Source organism: Carassius carassius, chromosome 19 (assembly GCF_963082965.1).
Source record: "Carassius carassius chromosome 19, fCarCar2.1, whole genome shotgun sequence".
NCBI classification, from domain to species: Eukaryota; Metazoa; Chordata; class Actinopteri; order Cypriniformes; family Cyprinidae; genus Carassius; species Carassius carassius.
In genome coordinates, this window is record NC_081773.1 from 29,513,605 (window position 1) to 29,535,523 (window position 21,919).

A 21,919-nucleotide genomic window follows, 5' to 3' on the forward strand; every position below is an offset into this window, starting at 1 on the left:
TATTCATACTTGGTTTTTGATTGATTTCAAAACACTGATGCTAGTAAAAAGAAACTCATTCATATCCAAAACTATTAAGTTGCATTTATGTCAAAAGATTTCGCCATCTATTATAATGTCAGTGTAGCAACATTCCCTGGAAAATCACTTTTGGAAGTAGATCCAGTTCATTGCAGGCAATAGCTTGTTTTATATGAACACAATCTTTTCTTTTTGCATATGAATATAGAGCAGCATTCTTCTTTACACCTGTAAATGTCACTGATCTCCTCATCGCTGTTGTCATCACCCTATCCGCTGCCAAAAGACGTACTCTCAGCACTCAGTCGGACAGCCTCATACCCAACTGAGATGAGCTAAACAATGGCCTGACTGTAGTGTGCTGGCCAAAATACTGCAAATCTGACAGCTTGTGGAAAACTTGTCTGGAAATGCTCTTGGAAAAGCCATGGTGATAAAATGACATTAGTGCGAGAGCTGAGGAAAGGTCAAGCACAATGCTGGAGGTTTGTTAACATGCTGTGAGCAACTGTCTGAAAGTCTTCATATGCATGATTGTGGAAGGCAGTCGTTTGGTAGTTCACAGGATGCTTGCCAAGTATATTGCTTGTAAGTGGTATTTGTATGTAAACGTGCTTCTAGCATGCATAAAACGGTTTACACTTTAACTCCTCAAAATTTTAACCACCTAAGGGTTTATGTTTTGTTGTCCAGACGTTGTTGTGCAATTCAGAGTCCATTAAAGGAATAGTTGAGCAAAAAAATAAAATTTGCTGAAACGTATTTACAGTTAGGCCATCCCAGATGTAAATAAGTTTGTTTGTTCATAGGAGAATATTTGGAGAAATGTAGCATCACATCACTTGCTCAGCAGTGGATCCTCTGCAGTAAATGGGTGCCGTCAGAATGAGAGTCCAAACAGCTGATAAAAACATCACAATAATCCCCAAGTAATCCTCTAACTAAACTAATCCTGAGGACATATAGCTTCATATAGCTTCATTTTTGGATAAACTATTCCTTTAACCATGACAAATGTACTATACGTGCACATTTTACGCACCATGACTAAAAGAGATTGCACTTGAGTATTTAAAGACTTTTCAACATTTCATTTTAATTTTTGTTACTGGCTGATGTGGCATGTTGACGGGTCTAATTGGTTTGGTTTGAGTTGGGACGGCTGGACAAGGACACTTTACTCGGTGACTTTCAAATGCATTTTTAAAAGCTGAATTATTTTTAACTTGTCATGCTGCCTTTGAAACACTCTCTTGACACACTGTGTGCATGACATTGCAGCTTGTTTGCATAAAGCTGAACTCTGCTCAACTTTGTCGCATTTCCAAAAGTTGCTGTCACTTATGTTGCGCTAATAGCAAACTCTTGATGAATGACATGATGGTCAACAGTGTATCTATCTATCTATCTATCTATCTATCTATCTATCTATCTATCTATCTATCTATCTATCTATCTATCTATCTGTCTGTCTGTCTGTCTGTCTGTCTGTCTGTCTGTCTGTCTGTCTGTCTGTCTGTCTGTCTGTCTGTCTGTCTGTCTGTCTGTCCGTCCGTCCGTCCGTCCGTCCGTCCGTCCGTCCGTCAATTCTAGTCTTTCAAATGAGATCCAATTGTGTTTAATTATTTCTTTCTTTAATTTAAATTTAAGGCGGTTAGTTCTAGGTAAGTTAGGGAGATTGTAAATCTAAAAAGTATGGTCTGTACCAAAAAAAAAAAAAAAAAAGAAACGTTAACTTTTGTTCATAATTTTGTACATTGACCAATTATTCATAAATTGTGCAAGTTGAATGCTGAACTTTGCTGGAATTTCATATTTAATATTTTAAGCTTGTATAGAGAATGACAGCTTTGCTTTTCAAATGTACAGTGAAAGTCAGATATATTTACTTGTGAATGCATCAAAAATGATGATTGCAATGACAAAATGAAATGTTATTATTGATACGAACGAGATAAACTGGATGGATGATGGATGGAAGGAACGCGAGGTAGTGTTTCTGATAGCGCTGCAGCTGTGGAGGAGCAGTTCAAGGTTCATTCACTGGTCTTCATGTTCCCGTCCTTGAGTCAGTGAATCTCATTCCGTCTTTAGTCAGGTCACAATATTTATTGAGTGCACATGAACCATCTCACAATCACAATTACTAGTGAGGAACCCAGGCTTCCCAGGTTCCATTACAGTTAAACATTTCCTGTTTTATATGCAAATTTCTAAGGCCTCTAAATGATCAACATGTTTAAACCCGTCCTGGAAAACTGTTGTGCACAATCTACTACATGCCTTCTGTCTTCTGATTGATAGTTAGTATGCTTCTTTAGTGAATGAATGCTCTTGTGACTCTCATCTTTTGCGGTGTCTAGCAGTTGACTACAAGTTCAGTTTTATTACAACTTTAAGTCTGTGGTGTGACTTATTTATGTGTTGTGTTATTATAATATATTGTGATATTATTTTACTTATCCTCAGGCCATACAATTAATTTCTTCATGGGAACAAATTTGGAGAAATGTAGCATTGCTTCTCTTGGATCCTCTGCAGTGAATGGGTGCCGTCAGAGTGGTCAATACAGCTGATAAAAACATCACAATAATCCACAAGTCATCCAAACCACTCCAGTCCAGCAGTTAATATCTGTGAAGTGATAAGATGCATGTTCGTAAGAAACAAATTCACGTTTTAACTTCAAACCATTGTTTCAGGCTAAAATGTAAAATTAATAATATTGCTTGCTTCAGTAAAAAAGTAATCTTGTCTGAATCAGGAGAGAAATATGCACAGATCAAGCACCGTTCACATTAAGCGAAAACAGTCCAAAACGGCTCCAAACAAATATATTGAGGATTTTGATGTGAGAGGACAACAGGGGATCGATTTGTTCACTGGTGGAAACGTCGACTGGTATTTCGTCCAGAAGCGACTGTTTGAAGTTAAAAAAATCTTAATTACATATTTGTTTCTTACAAATGTGCAGCTTTTCACTTCACATGACATTAATTGACAGTCTGGATTACTTGTGGATTATTGTGATGTTTTTATCGGCTGTTTGGACTCTCATTCTGACGGCACCCATTCACTGCAGAGCATCCATTGCTGAGACACTGATGCAATGCTACATTTCTCCAAATCTGTTCTCATGAAAAAACAAACTCATTGACATCTCGAATGGCTTGAAGGTGAGTAAATTCTTAACAAATGTTAATTTTTGGGTGAACTGTTTCTTTTAAAGGATCTGAGTTTCTTTTCAAAGACCCAGCACATTTACCCAGTGTATTCGAATATCACATTTCCCCTTGTAGTGCATTGTACCGGCCACTCTTGAACTTTACCATCCATTACTCATTTACCTTTAAGGACTGTTTGTATTTACTCTGATAAGGGAGCTGTAAGAATCCTGCTTGTTTTATTACCTTGTGAGTTTAGCAGGTTAGGTCTGGTGAATGCTTGTCAGGGAGATTTATAGAGCTGGTTTTCGCGAGGGGTTTTCTTCCTCCTCTTTTTTGTGGCTTGTAGGTCTCTCTTACTGATTAAACAGTGGATCGTTTACCTCATTTGGAGATGATGTCACTGTGGGAGGCTGTGATTGGCTGAAAGGCTTGCTAACCCCAGCCCTGCTGGGGAGCACTGACCTCCTTTTCCTCTCTGAAAGAGGACTGGCGTGTCCTCCCTACCAATCTGCCTTTCACACACACTGTCTCAACCCCCATCTAGTGCTCTTCCCATATACCTTACAGGGTCATTCCTGCTCCACAGACCCTTTTAACTCTGCAACTTTGAAGAAATTGATATGCTTGTCTTGTAATTTAAGGACATATTTTGATAACCGTGTATAGAAGACTTTATGAGTTATGACTGTTGTTTACGCAGTGACAAGAAGATGATCAGAATGTTTATTGGGGGTAAAGCTTTTATCTACCTTTTGATATTATCAAGCTGATTTGTGTAATTTGATCAGACAGGGTTGGAATTTAAACACATCGGATCTATTGATAAGGCTTACTGATGTCTGTGCTGTTGATTTCCCACTAGAATGATGTCACTTCCTTGAGGATGATGTCATTTTGGAACTGCCGTTTGTTATTTAAAAGGATTTTTATGAAAGATTGATAGAATAGAAATTGAGGACACATGAAAACCCTATAAATCAATTATCAATTAACAAAATATTCCACCCCCGCCCCCTTCTCAAAAAAAAATTCTGTCATTATTAATTCGCCCTCATGTCTATCCAAACCTTGTTTGTTACTGTTTGTCATGCAGATCTTTCCATGCAGCATTGTAACTCCACTAATAAGTACCTTAAAAGTGGCATAAGGATCAAATAAAATGTGGCTTGTGCACTTTTTTCCAAATCTTATAGTCCTCTTTGTTGTGATTCATGCAATTTTTTTTTCTTATTTTTTAAAATCCAAACTTTTGGTGTCTGAAAAAAAGCTGAAATAAAAATATAAATAGATTAACTTGAAAAAAAAATGACTTTATTTTGCACCAAAATTACTACAAGTAAAACTAAAATACATACATAAATAAATAAATAAAGCTAAAAAACAAACAAACAAACAAACTAATAAACATGACAAAACCACTTCGCATAATTACTAAAACTAAAATTAAATGAACACTTAACATAAAAAATTCAGCTAATTCAAAATAGTAAAAAGTACTATTAGCCTAGTATATACTTTAAATAATACTAAAATAACACTTCACAACAAAATATGATTTTGTTTCATTTTTGTATAGTTTTGAGAAGTGCAGCAAAATAATTATTGTTTTAAAAATGTTATCAACTGCTAGTAAAAAGTTTTCAGCAATCGAAATAAAGCTAAAATAAAATAGAAATATTAAATGGAAAAAAAATTAACTTGAAAAGAACTTGAAAACTTGAAAAGGGGCCTGTCAAGCCTGTGTGAATAGGTAGGTGGGGCAAACCCTCCCCTCCCTCCCCCTCCGGTGTGTTTTCGGGGGGCAGACCAGCGGGACTCAGCCCAGCCAGATAAACAGTGGCAGGTGATTGGCCAGAACCATGGTGACATGCTGCAGCGGAGGCTGCACTGAGCCGCCCTCTCTAATTACCTCATTTGAGCTCATCTGCAGACAGAGAGAGAGAGAGAGAGAGAGAGAGAGAGAGAGAGGAAGCTCGCTGCTCCCCGGCAGATACTTGCATTTATGTTTTATGTTCACTCAACTCTTGAGAAATGCTGTGCACTCAGGCCTACATAAGCTGCCGAGCTTGTCTCAAATCACAGCCCTGCCTGCCGCCCAGCACAGGGGTAAGTTGCTCTAAAACAGCAATTTATGTGTGCTTTTCTTGTATGTGTGCGTGCAAAATCGATGCAATCTGTTGGAGGGCTGCTCTGCTTCTCTGTGGGATCATTTGAGAGCGATTTCCAGCTGATAAAGGAAACTCTAACAGCCTTAAAACAAGGTATGGGAGATGATATAGAGTTCTCCAGCCTGTAGGGTTTCTGCGTTTGAGGTGTAGCAGGGAACTAAAGCACCGATGAAAGGGAACATTCATGACTTCTTCTGCAGCACAGGCTGTCTGCACTTTGAATAAGTGTGTTGTTGCATACTGTATGTAGGACATGAAGTGAAATTGAGCTCTCGTGGGATGGTAAAGGAGTGTCACTGTATCTGATAAAATGGCAGTGTGACAAATAAATGTGCATGTAAAAATGTGGCTGTGTTCGAAATAGCATAGTAGCTTTCTATTGCAAAACTGAACTGAGCTGGAAGATGACATCACTCAATTCATTGATGAACTGCCTTTAACTGTCATTTTGCATTATTGACACACTGTTTTCCTAATTAATGTTGTTCAGTTAATAGACACAATCTATTTTGTTTAAAGCGCTATATAAATTAAGGTGACTTGACTTTCTGCTCTTACTATTGCTGCAGTATGTAGTGTGTATACTGTGCAAATGTGATAGTTTTTTTGGTTTTTTTACCTACAGTGCTAGATATGCTAAAATGTTCAGTATACAACAGAGCTTATAGGGGGGAATGTATCCCACAATGCAGTGCGCTTGATTTGACCTTCTGTTTTCGGTTTGATGAATGAACCTTAAGTAACATCAGCATTTTTAAACATAAAATGTAACATGTTTACACAAATTGAAAATAAACAAATAAATAAATAAATAAGGATGGGTGGCATTCGCAAAATTTTACGTGCAAATTTATATTCTCAAGTGATCTATCTATCTATCTTACTCTACTTTACACTTTACACATAAAAAAGAAGCAAAACTATTTTCAACATTGGTAAAAATCATTATATTAGAATGATTTCTGAAGGACACTGTGACACTGAAGACTGGTGTAATGATTCTGTAAATTCAGTATTGCATCACAGAAATAAATTAAAATTTAAAATATATTCAAATAGATAACAGTTATTCGATATTGTAAAATCTTTTTTAAAAAATCCTGATTTTAATGTTTTTTTTGTGCAGCCTTGGTTATCACAAGGGACATCTTTAAAAAAAAACGTAGAAAATCTTAACCCCAAATCTTAAATGGTAATTTGTTTTATTTATTTAGTTAGTAAGCAGTAAGTTGGTATTAGTTAGTAGATTTATTTTCTGCTGTGTTGCAGGTAATCAAAGTGTACAGTGAAGACAACACCAGTCGTGCAGTGGAGGTGCCCAGTGACATCACTGCCCGGGACATATGCCAGCTGTTCATCCTGAAGAACCACTGCATTGATGACCACAGCTGGACCCTGTTTGAGCAGATCCCGCATCTTAGTATCGGTAAGCTTCTCAACAAGAAAAAATGCAACTAAAAAAAATGCAACATAAACTGAATATTTTTGGTACATTGTCACTGAATATAATGCAGGCAAACATAAAGGTCACATTGAAAATATATCAACATTTAATTTAAACTGGAGGATGCACGTTCTATCTATCCATCCACACACAATGATTCGCCCTAACTTTACTCGATGCACTGATAAGAGTTCATGAGCACAGTAGTGATGTCTGATTCATAGATTACTTGTTCTTTTGAGTTCAGTCTTTCCAATGAATCAATTGATTCAGTTCACAAATCCGGTCTGAAAGATTCATTCATGAGTCAATTAGTCTCTTAGTTCCAGCTAGATCAGAACTGATTCACATGCATTATTTAAACACAAGGTTTCCAGAGCCGGTTTTCGTCTGCTCAAATTCTAGCACACTATTCCTCGTCCCGGGGTTAAAGACGCTGCCTGCATTATTTATCTTCTCGGGAACCTGTCTCATTGCAGGAGTTTCAGAGCTAGTGCGAACACTTGGCAGGACCTCCATGCAGAACAAGCCAAAGTGGGATCTTGAAACATGTTATTCCCTACTGAGTGAAACCACAGAATTGTTGATTATTTAAATATTTTATTTACATTTTAATATTAAAGTGATATATTTTAATGCACTTTTTATTGGGTAATAACTTTACTAGAGATGCTGTGTTTGATTGAACTGTGTTCAGTTTGAATATGGGATGTGGGATATTCATACTTTATGTACATACAGAAACAGAATTGATGTTGTTTAATGATCAACAAAGAAATGACAAAAGAGGAAATGTAATGCCATGCAGTGCTATTTGTTGAGACAGGATAACTTGCACATCTTTTTATGCACATAAACCGGTTTTATTACATTCAAGTTTAAACTTTTACTGTAAACAGTGATATTATCAACAAGTTGATATGTTTTTCCATTACTTTAACTGATCAAACTTGAACTTGATTTTTAAGTTAGTGTAATATAATAAAATTAGTTTGTTGTTTGACTAATATGACTTAAATCAGATCTGATATCACTGACTTATGACTATATATTTCCATTGTGCTCAGAAAACTATTTATCAGAAACAGAATTGCTACATTTTGGTGTTCTCAAGTTTTCAACAAAAGATATCAATATTTACGGAAAATTGCCACACAGTGCTGAAATTTGATCAGAGAGAATCATTTACTGTGAATTACACATCTGTCTATGCAAACAATTGCTAAAGAATTGGTATTTTTTATTTTTTAAATAATATTTATTATTTTATATATATATATAGAGAGAGAGAGAGAGAATTTTTAAAAAATTGTTCTTGTTTGTTCTTATTATAAAGCTGGATTTTGACTCTTGGGTATTTTTTATTTCTTAATTTGTTGTTTGATGAAAATGACTCAAAATGATTGACTTTTAAGCCTTTACACTCTATTGAGATATATTGAATGTCATCAAAAAGGCTTGAAAATGTAGATGTTAAGCTGCAGGTGAAACCAAGAACTGAAGAGAAACAGCACGGAGATGACGTATAGCTCATTCGGTCAAAGCCAATGCAGATCTGTCTGTTCACTGCAGTAACGTTGTGGGAATTAATTAGTATGACATAACAGCATTCTAACTCTTCCAGATGGCTGCTTCGAAACAGATGCTTTCCATTCAGTCATTAAACATGCATTTAGGGTTGCAGGAGCTGAATAATATTTAATGATAAAGTGGAATAACGAACTCTCCCACACATCACTCTCATTACTGTTGAAGGTTGCTCATTATCAAGGCATCATTTTTTAAAAGAGTGTTAATAATTAATCCGTCAAGCCCATGGTGCAGTGGGACGGTAAAACAAATGAGGGCAGTAAAATCTCATATTATTAATTCGACAAATTGTAAGGACTCTAGATTCTGATTGGTTAAGCTATGTTTAAATTGATCAAATGTAGATAAAAACGAACCTTTAACTGCATAATAAAGTATTTCTATTGTAATATATTTTAAAATGTAATTTACTTTATTTGATTCAAAGCTGTATTTTCAGCATCATTACTCCAGTCTTCAGTGTCACATGATCCTTCAGAAATCATGAAACATTTCTTATTATAAGTGTTGAACACTGTCGTGCTGCTTACTGATACTTTTTTCAGGATTCTTTGATGAATAGAAGGTTCAGAAGAACGGCATTGATTTAAAAATAGAAATACAGATTAATATACTTTTGTAACATTATAAATGCCTTTACTGTTACTTTTGATCAATTTAATGCATCCTGTTTTGTCTTCATAATCTTTCATCAAAATCTAATAATTCACTTTTCTTAAGTTACAAAGTACCACCCTACATTTCTTTCTTGTTAAATATCCACTTTTAAATGCATTATGTTAGTAAATAGGTTACACATTTTACTTTATGTTCTTTAATGCACATATTGTGCTTTAGTGCACGTGCATGGTTCATAAATTCATAAGCATGTACTAAACTAACTCTTGTTTGTGATTTCCAGAGCGAACCATAGAAGACCATGAGTCGGTTATGGAGGTTCAGTCCGGCTGGGGAATGGACTCACACTGCTGTCTGTACTTCAGGAAGAATTATGCCAAATACGAGTTCTTCAAGAAGCCTCTTGTAAGTGTGTGTGTGTATCAGGACACATGCAGCCCTGCTAATGTATAATTGATTTGCTGAGGTTTAGCCAAACATCCAGGGTTACCTATTCAAGGTCATTAACGATTGAAACAGAGTCACATGATAGGGCTCTTTAATTGTACTGGTTAAGAATTCAAGGTAATGCCTAAATAATCAAGTACAGATCACGAACTCCTGCGATTTTAAAGGTCACGGATCCTAATACCAGATTTAACAAAGGAGTTTTAAGTGGTTTCTTTTGTAAAATCTGTAAAACGCTCCTTAAACCTGACAGATTTCATTGAAGTGGGCGACAGAAATAGACAGCAAACAATAAAAATTGATATGACATTTTCCTCAAAAAGTTGGAGATTGTACGTATACAGTATGTGGGTCATTGCAGGACTTTTTCCCAGAGCACATGGTGTCTATATCCAGTGAAACCAATGGAATCATGAACCATTCGCAGCTTATACAGGTGAGCATCTTCATATTATGCTATTATTATCATTAAAAAGGAATACAGAGATAATGTTTCTTCTGCTAGCTAGTTCTTTTGGACATTATACAGGCACATTCACAATGTGGATGTAGAATCACACATAAACTAGAAACAAAAGTTTTGTTAAAGCGTTCAGTTCACAAGCATGTGTGTCATCTAATCAGGGTTGGTTATATTTTCTCTCTAAAATAAAAAAATGAAAACCATAGAAACAAAACGATTTGGTAAATCAATAAATAAACATTTGTTTCAAGAAAATGAGGACCATTAAGAGTTTTTTCTTTTGTGGCATTTTTCTTATTTTAATTAATTTATTTCTTATTTCTTATGATTATTATTATTTTTACTTTTATGCTTATTTATATTAAAAACACTACCATGTATGTACCAAAATACATTTGACTTTATTTTAATTTGTGTGTGTGTGTGTGTGTGTATATATATATATATATATATATATATATAAAATTTCATTTAATTTGTTTAATTAAATAACGCTATTTATTATTATTAATAATTTCTTATTGTTGCTTTAGTATCACTTTTTATTATTATTTTGATTAAAAAATTTTCTCAGTTTTCATTTGTCATTTCGTTGTTTGTTTGTATTATTAGAATTAGATTTTTTTAAATAAGTCTATGTAGTGTTTATTGATATTTATTTCAGTTTTAGTTAATTTAGTACATATTATTGCAGATGAGAAATGTTGCCTTGGCCACTTGCTAAAATATAATGTTTATTTTTTTATATTAGATTTCAGTTAAAGTTTTTTTTTTTCTTTTTTTTAGAAACAAAAAAAAATGTTTAAATTTTTTTATAAATGAATAACCCTGATCGATAGATAAATTCAGGTTGTATTAATAATAATAATTAAATGAATAACTAAAGGTAATGCATTATTATGATTATTGTTGTTGTTGTTGTTTATCGTTCTCACTGTCATTTTCACTGTAACTGATTGAGAATATTTTTGTTAAGGTTGAATTTTTTTTTTTTTGTAAGTTTTAAGCGTGTTGTATCTGATGTTTCTCCTGCAGACCTTTCTCAGCTCCAGCTCTTGTCCTGAGATTCACGGGTTCCTTCACGCCAAAGAGCATGGCAGGAAGTCCTGGAAGAAGTTCTACTTTGTGTTGAGAAGATCGGGACTCTACTTCTCCAACAAGGGCACATCGAAGGTGGGTGTAGATGGGTCACGTTCTGCTCGCGGTTACTCACTAAAACTCTCCACTTCTGATCTCAGTGCCACAGAGTCAGCAGGGATCAGTTTTAATCGTTCACAATACCACTTGCTCTTACTGTTAGAATCTCTTGAAGGTGAGCTGCGTGTCTGAAATGAGTCTTGAGTTATCACGGGTTCGTTCAGGTGCTGAGGTTCTGACTCTTATCTGATGCAGCCTCATTACTAGATGAGATAGTGAGATCTAACAGTGCAGCTTTATGTGGCTTAACTCAGTAAAACTGGTCGAGCCGGATTTTGTGTAACACTCCTGGTATGCCAAGAGCTGAACCCTTCAAAGTCACACAACAGGTGAGCTGTGTACTCGCACACTACTGTGCCAGTCTGCTCTGCCCTCACTCTTTTGCTTTCCCTTTTTTTTTTTTTTTGTATTTAACACAATAGAGCTTTTGTTCAGGACACAAGAGGAACTCGCTCTCCACTTCATGATATAACTCTCATAAAACACTTTTCATACTCTCATTACTATATTTATTGTGCCTACAAACACTGGGCATACTGTATATGCATCAAAGGAGAATTCTGTGATATTTGTTTTTCAGCACACTTAAGCATTTGTGGATTGAAAAGCATGGCATCTCTGCTTTGTCTTTCTTAGGCACGTTTGCACATGGTAGTTTTCAAAATGTATTCGTTATACTGGCACATACTGATGTGGATATAGCATCACACACAAATAAGAATATTTACAATAAATTAGTACAATTAAAATACTATAGAAAATGCTTTCTATTGTGTTCTAATTTATAATGATCTGAAAGCTAAATAAATATGCTTTCCATTGATGTATGGTTTATTAGAATAGGACAATATTTTTAATTAAATTTTTTTCTTTATATTTTTAACAATTATTTCATTTATTTATTATATACAATTAAAGAATAATTCACATCTGTATAATTCTGTATTTTATTATTAGAAATTTTAATAAAAACATTTAAGAGTAGTTTAACATTTTTATTTTTGTACATATAAATGTGCTGGTATTGAAGAAAAACCGAAAAGTGGTTTTGGTCATTATATTTTTGTGTCAAAAGTGAAAGAGTTGTGCTAGTTTGTGAATCCACACCTTTCTAGTCTGTCTCTGTCAGTTTGGAAACAAACCTGGCTTTGTGGGGGGGGGGTTCTTGCTTTTTTCTGTCTCTGTCTCTGTCTCTCTCTCTCTTTCCTTTTTCTTTTGGGTCTCCTCACTAGCGGTGTTGCTGAGATAAAGCTCCTGCCATTACAACACGTTTCCATGTTATCTCTCGCCACGGCTGTGCATATTACAGCCTTGGTATCCAAGCCAGCAGCCGTAGTCTCTCTTTGAGCTTGCAGCCTTAATTTAGACTTCAAACATGTAAAAAAAGCTAAGAAATGTTCTTCAAATCCACTTAAGATACTTTTGTACTTTTGATAACCAATTTGAAAGCATGTGAGAGTGTAAATGAGCAGCAGAAGTGTAGACAAAGTGAACCGGATTAAAAAAAAAATTTTTTGATTCCCAGTCCCTCCTCATGTGAACAGATCAAGTCTTCTGTCTCTAGGAGTCTGTGAACGCTCACACATTATTTTCTCTATATCACATTACAAATTCCAGTCCTGACGGTCTGTCAGATGCCTGAAAACTCGCCAGTTTAATGGTCCATTTAGCAATAAATAACAATGACGCGTATTTTGGGTGTGAATTACTATTTTAATGTTGTACTCCTGTTATTTTCTCTTTTCTAAAGGAACCCAGACACTTGCAGTTCATTGCAGAGTTCAGTGACAGTGACGTCTACACATTATTATCTGGCAAAAAGGTTTACGGCGCCCCGACAGACTACGGCTTCTGTGTGAAGGTAATTCAATGCAGGGACTTTCAGCCACTTTCAGTCTTCAGATTGCACAGTGCTGCTTTGTTTACAGCCGTTACCGGGGAAACCTCTGTGTTTACTGCTCCAAAAGTGGCACCTAGTGGTGAAGAATGAATTTGCATTTTCATTCAGACCAACCGAAGTGAAGTTAAAATGAGATAAAGTCTACACTGAAATGGAAATAAGAGATATATATAATAAATGGGGCAAAGTAAAATAAGTGCACAGTATCAGTCAGCATTGACAGAGATGTGTGTGATGCATTTCTAAATCCGAGATTTAAAGGGAGTGCACGTTCAAATCGATACATTAACGGTCAGATAAAGATCTTTAAAGGAAAACTGAGCTATAAAGTGTTGATGTCTCCTCATATCCAGGCCAGCAAGTTGAATTCTGCACGTGATCTGAAACTGCTCTGTGCGGATGATGAGCAAACCAGGACGTGTTGGGTTACAGCCATGCGCCTCTTCAAGGTGAGGACTGCCTCTCTCTCTGACTCTCCGTAAGGTTTGTCTCCATCGTATCTCTCAGTGACAGTGGTCCTGCTGAATCCTCAATCTGAGGCTCTGTGTTAAAATGCACTCCTGACACAAAAATTGCAACAACAAGGCTGCCAGAAGTTAACTAGATTTGCAGATTTCTGCCAACATGAGTGGCAAAGTGATGTGAATTATTTTTGTTTATATAATGCATATCCATTGCTAAGGTTTCTATACATTAATAAAAACAAATAGAATGATTCAGTTCAGTCCTTTTGAAGCAGTTTAAACCTATTTTTATTTATGTTTTTTAACTTGAGGTTTTACAGTTTTAGCAGCAGCATTTAGAATAAATGTTTTTTTTTAAAGGCTCTTTTGCGTGCAAAGACAGTATTTATTCGATCAAAAATAAAAACTCTAAAATTGTGAAATATTATCACAATTAAAATGAACTGTTCTCTATTATTATACATTTGAAAATGCAATTTATTCCTGTGATGCAAAGCTGTATTTTCAGCATCATTACTCCAGTCTTCAGTGTCACATGATCCTTCAGAAATCATCTTATATGCTGATTTGATGACCAGTACATTTTTCTGATTATTATTAATGTTCAAAACAGTTAGAAAACAGGAAACTTGCATTTTTCAGGATTCTTTGATGAATAGAGTTCAAAAGAACAGAATTAGTTTGAAATATATATTTTTTTGTAACAGTATAAATGTGTTTGTTTCTTTATTTACAGTACGGCATGCAGCTTTACCAGAACTTCATCCAGCCCCATCAGAAGCAGAAGAGTTCTCCAATGGTGAGCCACAAACTCTCAGTCCATAATCTGTCATGTATGTTTGGCGCAAAAGACGTTTTAAACCACCGAGAGGCTCTGCGATAACTAAACTGTAACAAACACGTTAAAGTCATACAGTGGAAACATCATTGAAATACTGTCATTTTTGCTTCTTACATCTTTGGAAAGTTTCTTTTTCATTAGAACGCACTTCATTGTTTTAAAAAGACTTCAAACTCAAGAAGGTTCATGTCTAAAAATTCAAGATGTATGTAATGTTCAGTAATATAACAAAGGTTACTTAAAATTAAGATTTGTTTCCTTGGTCTTGAGAAAACTGAAGTCATTTAAACTCAATATCCTGCCGCTACATCATGAATGAGTGAAATTGGTTTTAGTTTGACGTCTGTAAGTGATATTTCTGTAAGTGACTTCTGAATCAGTGACTGACACTTGAGATGAAGGGGGTCTGTAGGGTCAATGCAGTCAATTTCATTGCCAGCCAAGCCGACTCGAGAAACCAAAATCTCTGCATGCTTATAGATGATGTTTGAAAGATGATGACTAAATGGTTTGCAGATGACAAGAGAAATGGTGAGTTGCTGTGAGAAAACGAAGTCCAGATCATAAGAAAACAGCTTTTGTTATTTCAAGATTGCTAGAAATTGATGTTGTGCTCATGAAAATACAAGAAAATAAGATGGAATAAAATAATAATCATGGTCTTTTAGGCCTCCATATATTTCATCATAAAAATTAAAATTACACCTATATTTAGGACATTTATTCATTGTGCAATTCAATTAGGCACATGCTTAAAGGCATTAATCAAATTAAGCATTTATTTAATCTCCAATAAATTCTAACTCCTGTAACGCATATATATTATCTTGTATACACACACATGCACACACAAACAAACTATGTGACACATACTTTACAGTTTAATTATATTTATATTTTTAAAAATTCAGTTATGAGAGTTTATATGTATATACAGTATATATATATATATATATATATATATATATATATATATATATATATATATATATATATATAACAAGAAACAGTTTTCTGGATGTTTGAAAGGCCACAGCCACTTTTCTTTATTTATCATAATGTTGCAATTCAAATCAGTCACAGCATTAAAAACGATGAGCTAAACTGACATGCTTCACAAAATATGCTAAATGTAATTTCTTATTTCGTTTGATTTTGGGACTAAGTATGACACGACGTGTTCTTGACAGGCTTCATGAGACTCGGCTCTCTGTGTCTGGATTTACTTTTCTTTCACTTTGTTTCTCAAACACAAAAGAAGCAGTCGATGCAGAATGAGGTGAAGCTGTTGTCTTTGTGGAATCATTCTGTCATCAAGTGTCATAAACTCTCAGCGCTTGTGTATTAGTGCGTTTGTATGGATACGAACACACGGCTGAGATTAAGGACCTTTCAGAAGTCATAATCACACTTCTCTCGCTATAGGGATCACTATGCTTCTTTTGTTTGATGAGTGAGTGTGCTCTTGTAAACCAGCACAGCTGGAAGCCCTTCACAACTCAACCTCCTTAAGAGCAGAGAGAGTGAGCAGAACAAATACAGGGCTGAATTCATAGACCAGTTCAAATGACTGTTCGTAGATTCATAGACCATATGAATATCAGCATCTGCACCAAATTATATATTTTTGCAATAGCCAACAATACACTGTATGGGTCAAAATTTATTTTTCTTTTATGCCAAAAATCATTAGGATATTAAGTAAAGATTATGTTCCATAAAGATGTTATGTAAACTTTCTACTGTAAATATATAAAAACTAAATTTTTAGTAATTTTTTATTAGTAATATGCATTGCTAAGAACTTCATTTGGACAACTTTAAAGGTAATTTTCTCAATATTTTTTTTTGCACCCTCAGATTCCAGATTTTCCAATAGTTGCATCTCAGCGAAATATTGTCTGATCTTAACAAACCATACATCAATAGAAAGCTTTCATATGATGTATACATCTCAATTTCAAAAGATTGCCCCCTATGACTGGTTTTGTGGTCCAGGGTCACATACAGTATGATGCTGAATTTAAAAATTCAGATTTTTTTGGTGTGAAATGTAATCTGGTTCACTATTGCATGTTGCATGTTTTTTCAGAGGAGCATCTCGGAGAACTCACTGGTGGCCATGGACTTCTCAGGACACAAGAGTCGGGTGATCGAGAACCCGTCCGAGGCGCTGTCGGTGGCTGTGGAAGAGGGTCTGTCGTGGAGGGTAACATACTCAAAAACAACACACTACATACTAGATTATGAACATTGTGCACAGATATTTTCATAGCATCTGTATATTGTATTAAACCTCAATTAGTTTCAAGCCTGTATGAGTTTCGTTCTTCTGTTAAACAAAAACCAAACAGTTGACGGTAGCCATTGACTTCCATGCAATGGAAGTCAATGGCTACCGTCAACCGTTTTGTTGCCAACATTCTTTACAATATGTTATTTTGTGTTCAAAAAAAGAAACTCATACAGGTTTGAGGGTGAGTAAATGATGACAGAACTGTATATTTCAGTGAACTCAGCCTTAAAGTAACTAAAACTGCATTTGCATAGAGTTCTTTACACTAATTGTTCACTATTCCAGGGTGAACAATTGACCAGAATTATTGCTTTCACTGTACTTTTCAACATCTTTTGTTCAGACCGCCAATAAAAATATATATTATATGTGTGTGTTCATTTTTTCTCTAGAGGAAAAGCTGCCACAGGCTGAGCTCTCATGGGAGTCCGTCCACCTCTCAGAGCTCCATGTCCAGCATAGGTCAGCACACACACACACGTCCACAAAACAGAGTAAAAACCTGATGATTCTTCTTCTGACTGACATAAGGATATCATGCTCTTCTCTAGCTATCCATGTGGCTCAGCCGTGGTTTCACAGCAAACTGTCCCGGGACGAGGCTCAGAAACTAATCACTCAGCAGGGCCTCATCGATGGGTATATTCATCTTGATAGCACTTGATTTTAAAGATGCACTGAATTGAAGCTTCTGCATTTCTAAATCTAAATGAAGTCATATGTTTCTCTCTTCTCAGGGTGTTTCTGGTAAGGGACAGTCAAAGTAACCCGAGGACGTTTGTTCTGTCGCTGTGCCATACACAGAAAATCAAACACTTTCAGATTGTACCGGTAAGTCAGTACTTACACACATTAACTATAGCCACTTTCTACAAATGCGGTATTAAATAGGAACAAATTAATGACTTATTTATATGTATTAATATTCTTCTTCTTCTTTTTTATTTAGGAAAATGTAAATCAAAAAAGTAATTAAAAAAATCTACAATTAAACAAAATTTAAAAAATGAAAATACTATTAAATGTAATATATTTAAATAATAATAATAACAACAGCTATGCCACAATGGCTAAATTAGTGGCAAGTAACAGCATTGCAAATATATACTACATTATGTTGTCTGTCCCTCAGCTAACTAGGTTGTGATGAAATGTTAGTTTATAGTTAGTGATAAGCTTATATTTCCATATATGAAAGAAAATACTTATATTTAATAATTTTCTCTTACAATAACTTTGGTAACATGGTTAAAATCTTGTGTGTGTGTGTGTATATATGAAAAATATATGTCAAAATCTGCTAAGAGGTACTTAAATGTAACAAATCATGTATCTTTTATGCACTGGAAAATAAAACAACATTTCATGAAGCTTTCATAATTGCAATAATCTTGTAAACAAATGAGAAGGTAGTGATCTTCATTTTATAAAAACCACCTGTCAGTTTCAGCGAGTGAAGAACAAATTTATACCCGAGTGTGTGTGTGTCTCTCACAGACATTTACGAGTACCAGCTTGACAGACCTTGCTGTCTAAAATTACCTTTTTATGTGAGCATAGTTTGATTTTAGATTATAGTTCAATTGAAAAGTCCCAGAAATATGAGATTTGTGCTTCTGATGCTTTTAAAAAGTGTAGCGTGTTGATGGAAAGTGGCAGTAAATGTATGTGTTTAACCCATAACGCTGGTGCTGTGTGTGTGACTGTCAGGTTGAAGAGAACGGCGAGCTCTTCTACAGTCTGGACGACGGACACACGCGCTTCACTGACCTGCTGCAACTAGTGGAGTTTTACCAGCTGAACAGAGGCGTTCTGCCCTGCAAGCTCAAACATCACTGTGCCCGCATCACCCTCTGAACCGCAGCTTGTGGCTTGGACAGGAAAGTCCCTGATGAGCATTAGGGTCTGAACTCTGAGACTGTGATGAGGACGAGATCATTAAACAGACTGGATTTCTGAGGACCCTGATATTCAGCGAGGGATGACCTGTGGTCTGTGGTGCGCAAATGTAGATGGGAATGAATAGCGTACTCTGTCCTGATACAAACACTCTCAGTGTGGATGAGACCACATTATTAAGCTATCAATCAAAACTAAGGGTTAACGGCAGACCAGCTGGGTGTCTGTATGGTGTGAGCAAACTAAAGCCGGGTGCCGGGTGCTACGATTTTTCATTTTGCCGTCTAAGACTAATCTTGGGTAAAAGACTTCTTCCAGCTCAAATCTGGGTACATTTTTTTTTTCTTTTCAGCATATGTTTTAATCATATTAATAATTATTATTATTGTTATCAGTATTATTGTTATTATTATGACATTTTTATTTTAATGTACAATTATTTAACTTCCTTTCTGCATGAATAGGGTACAAAATACTGTACAACCTTGATTTTTTTTCTCAATTTATAATACTACTACTACTAATAATAATTATTATTATTTAATTATTATTAATTATTATTATTTAATTTGTTATTTAATTAGTCAATAAAAACTTCAATTTTTTTATTTGTATTTTTTTGCCATTTAAGACAAATCCTGGTTTTAAGAAAAACTAATTTCAGCATAAATAGAGTACAAAATACAGTATAATGCTATTTTTTAAACAAACCTTTTGTATTAATAATAATAATAATAATTATTATTATTATTTTGACATCTTTTTAAATGTGAAAATTGTTATTATTTATTAACTAAAATTATTAAAATTATTTTTTGCAGTCTATGACTAATCTAATCAGTTTAATAATAATAATAATAATACTATTTATTTTCATTGAACATTTTTTAATTAATTAAAAATATTTCAATAGTTTTTTTCCATCTGAGACAAATCGTGGGTAAAATATTCCTTTCAGCAGGAATAGGATACAAAATACAACTCTATTATTTATAATCATCATTATTATTATTATTATTGTGGCATTCAATATAATACATATTTAACTGTTATTAAATAAAAATAATACAATTATTGTTTAATTAAACTAATTAAACAGAGAAAATGTATTTGTATGAGTAACTGCAACAAACTGGAACCAAATTTTAGTTATTAATGAATAAAATGTTGGTTCCCAAATTTCTATAAAAATAAAACTATTTGTTATCATCTGTTTGGCAACTTTATAACTATTGTTATCAGTTAAATAAAACATCCAGTTAATGCTGTGAGTCAAGACTCAAGTTTAAGCTCAGATATATAAGATGTTCAATCTGACTTGATGTTTATTGCACAGTCCGACAGGAAAAAGTCATACCCCGTGCACTCGGCTTAAAATGGTATGGTATAGCCATAATCTGAACACTTAATAAGCTCAAACTCTTGCTGTTTTCCAGGGGTTCATTTTTATTATTTTAATCATGCGTCAGAAAAATTCAGGTATTTTATAAATGACATGTTTGTTTGCGAGAAATGTCCTGTTTGCTGAAGAGAATCTGTGTCCGTGCATGCCGTAAATGACGACCCGTCACCGATGCACATAACATGAACACTTGACATTATCCTCTGCTGTATCAGGCCACGGAATGTTTCACTTCCTCCCGATGATGGCCAATGACGGTTTACACTCTAGAGCTGCATGCATGGGTGAGAAAAATCACATCAACACAAATGACAGATCAAACAATTGTTGTACATTTGAAATTGATTTTTCAGGTAATTCAGGTAAACGGCGTCACGCACCTGGATTGGAATATTTGTAACATTGAAATGATCAAAAGTGACAAACCTGATGACACAGATCCGGCAGAGCTCATGTAAAAACTAATAACCAATTGAATAGCCGATATAACTGTACAATAACCAAGCTATAGACTCTATAGAATAAATGACTCGATAAGATGAACAAATAAACTGTCTAAATGACCATCATGGGCTGCGATTTCTGTTGTAGAAATGAACAATCGGTGTGTTTTCTGCGTCCTCTCTGATCTTTTCTGTGTATGTTTCTTGTAGAATGACTTGTAAAATTAACTAAATATTCTAAATTGTTTTACAGCTGTGTATTAATAGAAAAAATAAAATAAAAAATGGAAAAGCATTTAAAAAAAGTTTCTGATGCCCAAGGTCATAATTGCACTGTAGTTGGAACACTGGTAACTTGACTTCTGATCCAGTATGTGATAAGATTTATTTTTCTCTGACTGTTAGTTTTATTACTGTTGTTATTATTATTTTCATATTTAGCTTTGTTAATGCTTGTCATATTCATCTGTCTTTTTTTAAAGCTGTGTGAATGCTGGAGTGTACAGTATGTTTATCTTCTCAATTCATGCTTTTTGTACAATGCAATTTCACAAAACGTCAAAAACTGGGTCATAAGGTTTTTTTTAATTTATTTTTTTAATGATAATTAAGTACATTTTCCCCAAGAATTCTCATTACTGTAATGCAAAAAAAAAAAAAAAATACAATTATTAAAAGGTTTTGTTGTGGTAATCATCCTTAAAATGAATTTTCTTATGACATAGAACAATTTTTTGTTTTTGTTTTTTCAGTTTGAAGATGAAATTTGTCCTTGGCATGTTATGTTTCTGGTTGAATAAAACATCATTTCAATTATACTAGCAGTCATATTTCCAGCATACAGTATATCAATCAGATCATGTCTGTCTGCTCTTCAATAACTGTGTCTGTTCATTTACTGTACAGTAGATTCACTTTTCAATGTTGCTTCCTTGTTTTTGTTTTTTCAGTGCAGCACTGAACTTTTGTCGTTTTTCATAATAATTATGAAACACATTTTTGTACTTTTATTTCCTGTATGTTTCATGACACCGACAGCAAATAAACTTGAAAAACCTAGTTCAATCCAAAATGATCGTATGTCTTATTTTATAATGGCCTATTAGCCTTTTAGCCTCAATAAACTTAATGTCGCTGCTTGTAAATATTAGGTAGTTGTTAAGTTTAGGTATTAAAAAAAAAAAGTGACGTGACATTCAGCCAAGTATGCTGACCCATACTCAGAATTCGTGCTCTGCATTTAACCCATCCGAAGTGCACACACGCAGAGCAGTGATAACACACACACACACTGTGAACACACACCCGGAGCAGTGGGCAGCCATTTATGCTGCGGCGCCCGGGAGCAGTTGGGGGTTCAATGCCTTGCTCAAGGGCACCTAAGTCATGGTATTGAGGGTGGAGAGAGCACTGTACATGCACTCCCCCCACCTACAATTCCTGCCGGCCCGAGACCACAACCCTTCGATTGCAAGCCCGACTCTCTAACCATTAGGCCACGACTTCCCTGTAAAGAAAAATGGTAAATGGACTGCATTTATATAGCGCTTTCAACAGAC

At 34.8% G+C, this 21,919-nt stretch overlaps 1 protein-coding gene across 6 annotated transcripts in view; it reads left to right on the top strand.

Moving 5' to 3' along the window:
• LOC132095535 (growth factor receptor-bound protein 14-like) overlaps positions 1-19,032 on the top strand; it is a 62,090-nt gene extending 43,058 nt beyond the window's left edge. For 3 of the 6 annotated variants that reach the window (XM_059500632.1, XM_059500634.1, XM_059500633.1), the window contains 12 exons: positions 6,626-6,782; positions 9,292-9,413; positions 9,817-9,891; positions 10,954-11,091; positions 12,866-12,976; positions 13,369-13,464; positions 14,216-14,278; positions 16,413-16,529; positions 17,009-17,078; positions 17,168-17,255; positions 17,354-17,447; positions 18,327-19,032. In XM_059500632.1, coding sequence (XP_059356615.1) covers positions 6,626-6,782; positions 9,292-9,413; positions 9,817-9,891; positions 10,954-11,091; positions 12,866-12,976; positions 13,369-13,464; positions 14,216-14,278; positions 16,413-16,529; positions 17,009-17,078; positions 17,168-17,255; positions 17,354-17,447; positions 18,327-18,473 — 1,278 coding nt within the window. In that variant the 3' untranslated portion in view covers positions 18,474-19,032. Of the gene's footprint in view, positions 1-5,094; positions 5,295-6,625; positions 6,783-9,291; positions 9,414-9,816; positions 9,892-10,953; positions 11,092-12,865; positions 12,977-13,368; positions 13,465-14,215; positions 14,279-16,412; positions 16,530-17,008; positions 17,079-17,167; positions 17,256-17,353; positions 17,448-18,326 lie in introns of those variants that run through there. The other 3 variants (XM_059500631.1, XM_059500636.1, XM_059500635.1) reach the window with 2 other exon arrangements.
• Positions 19,033-21,919: the final 2,887 nt, after the last annotated feature.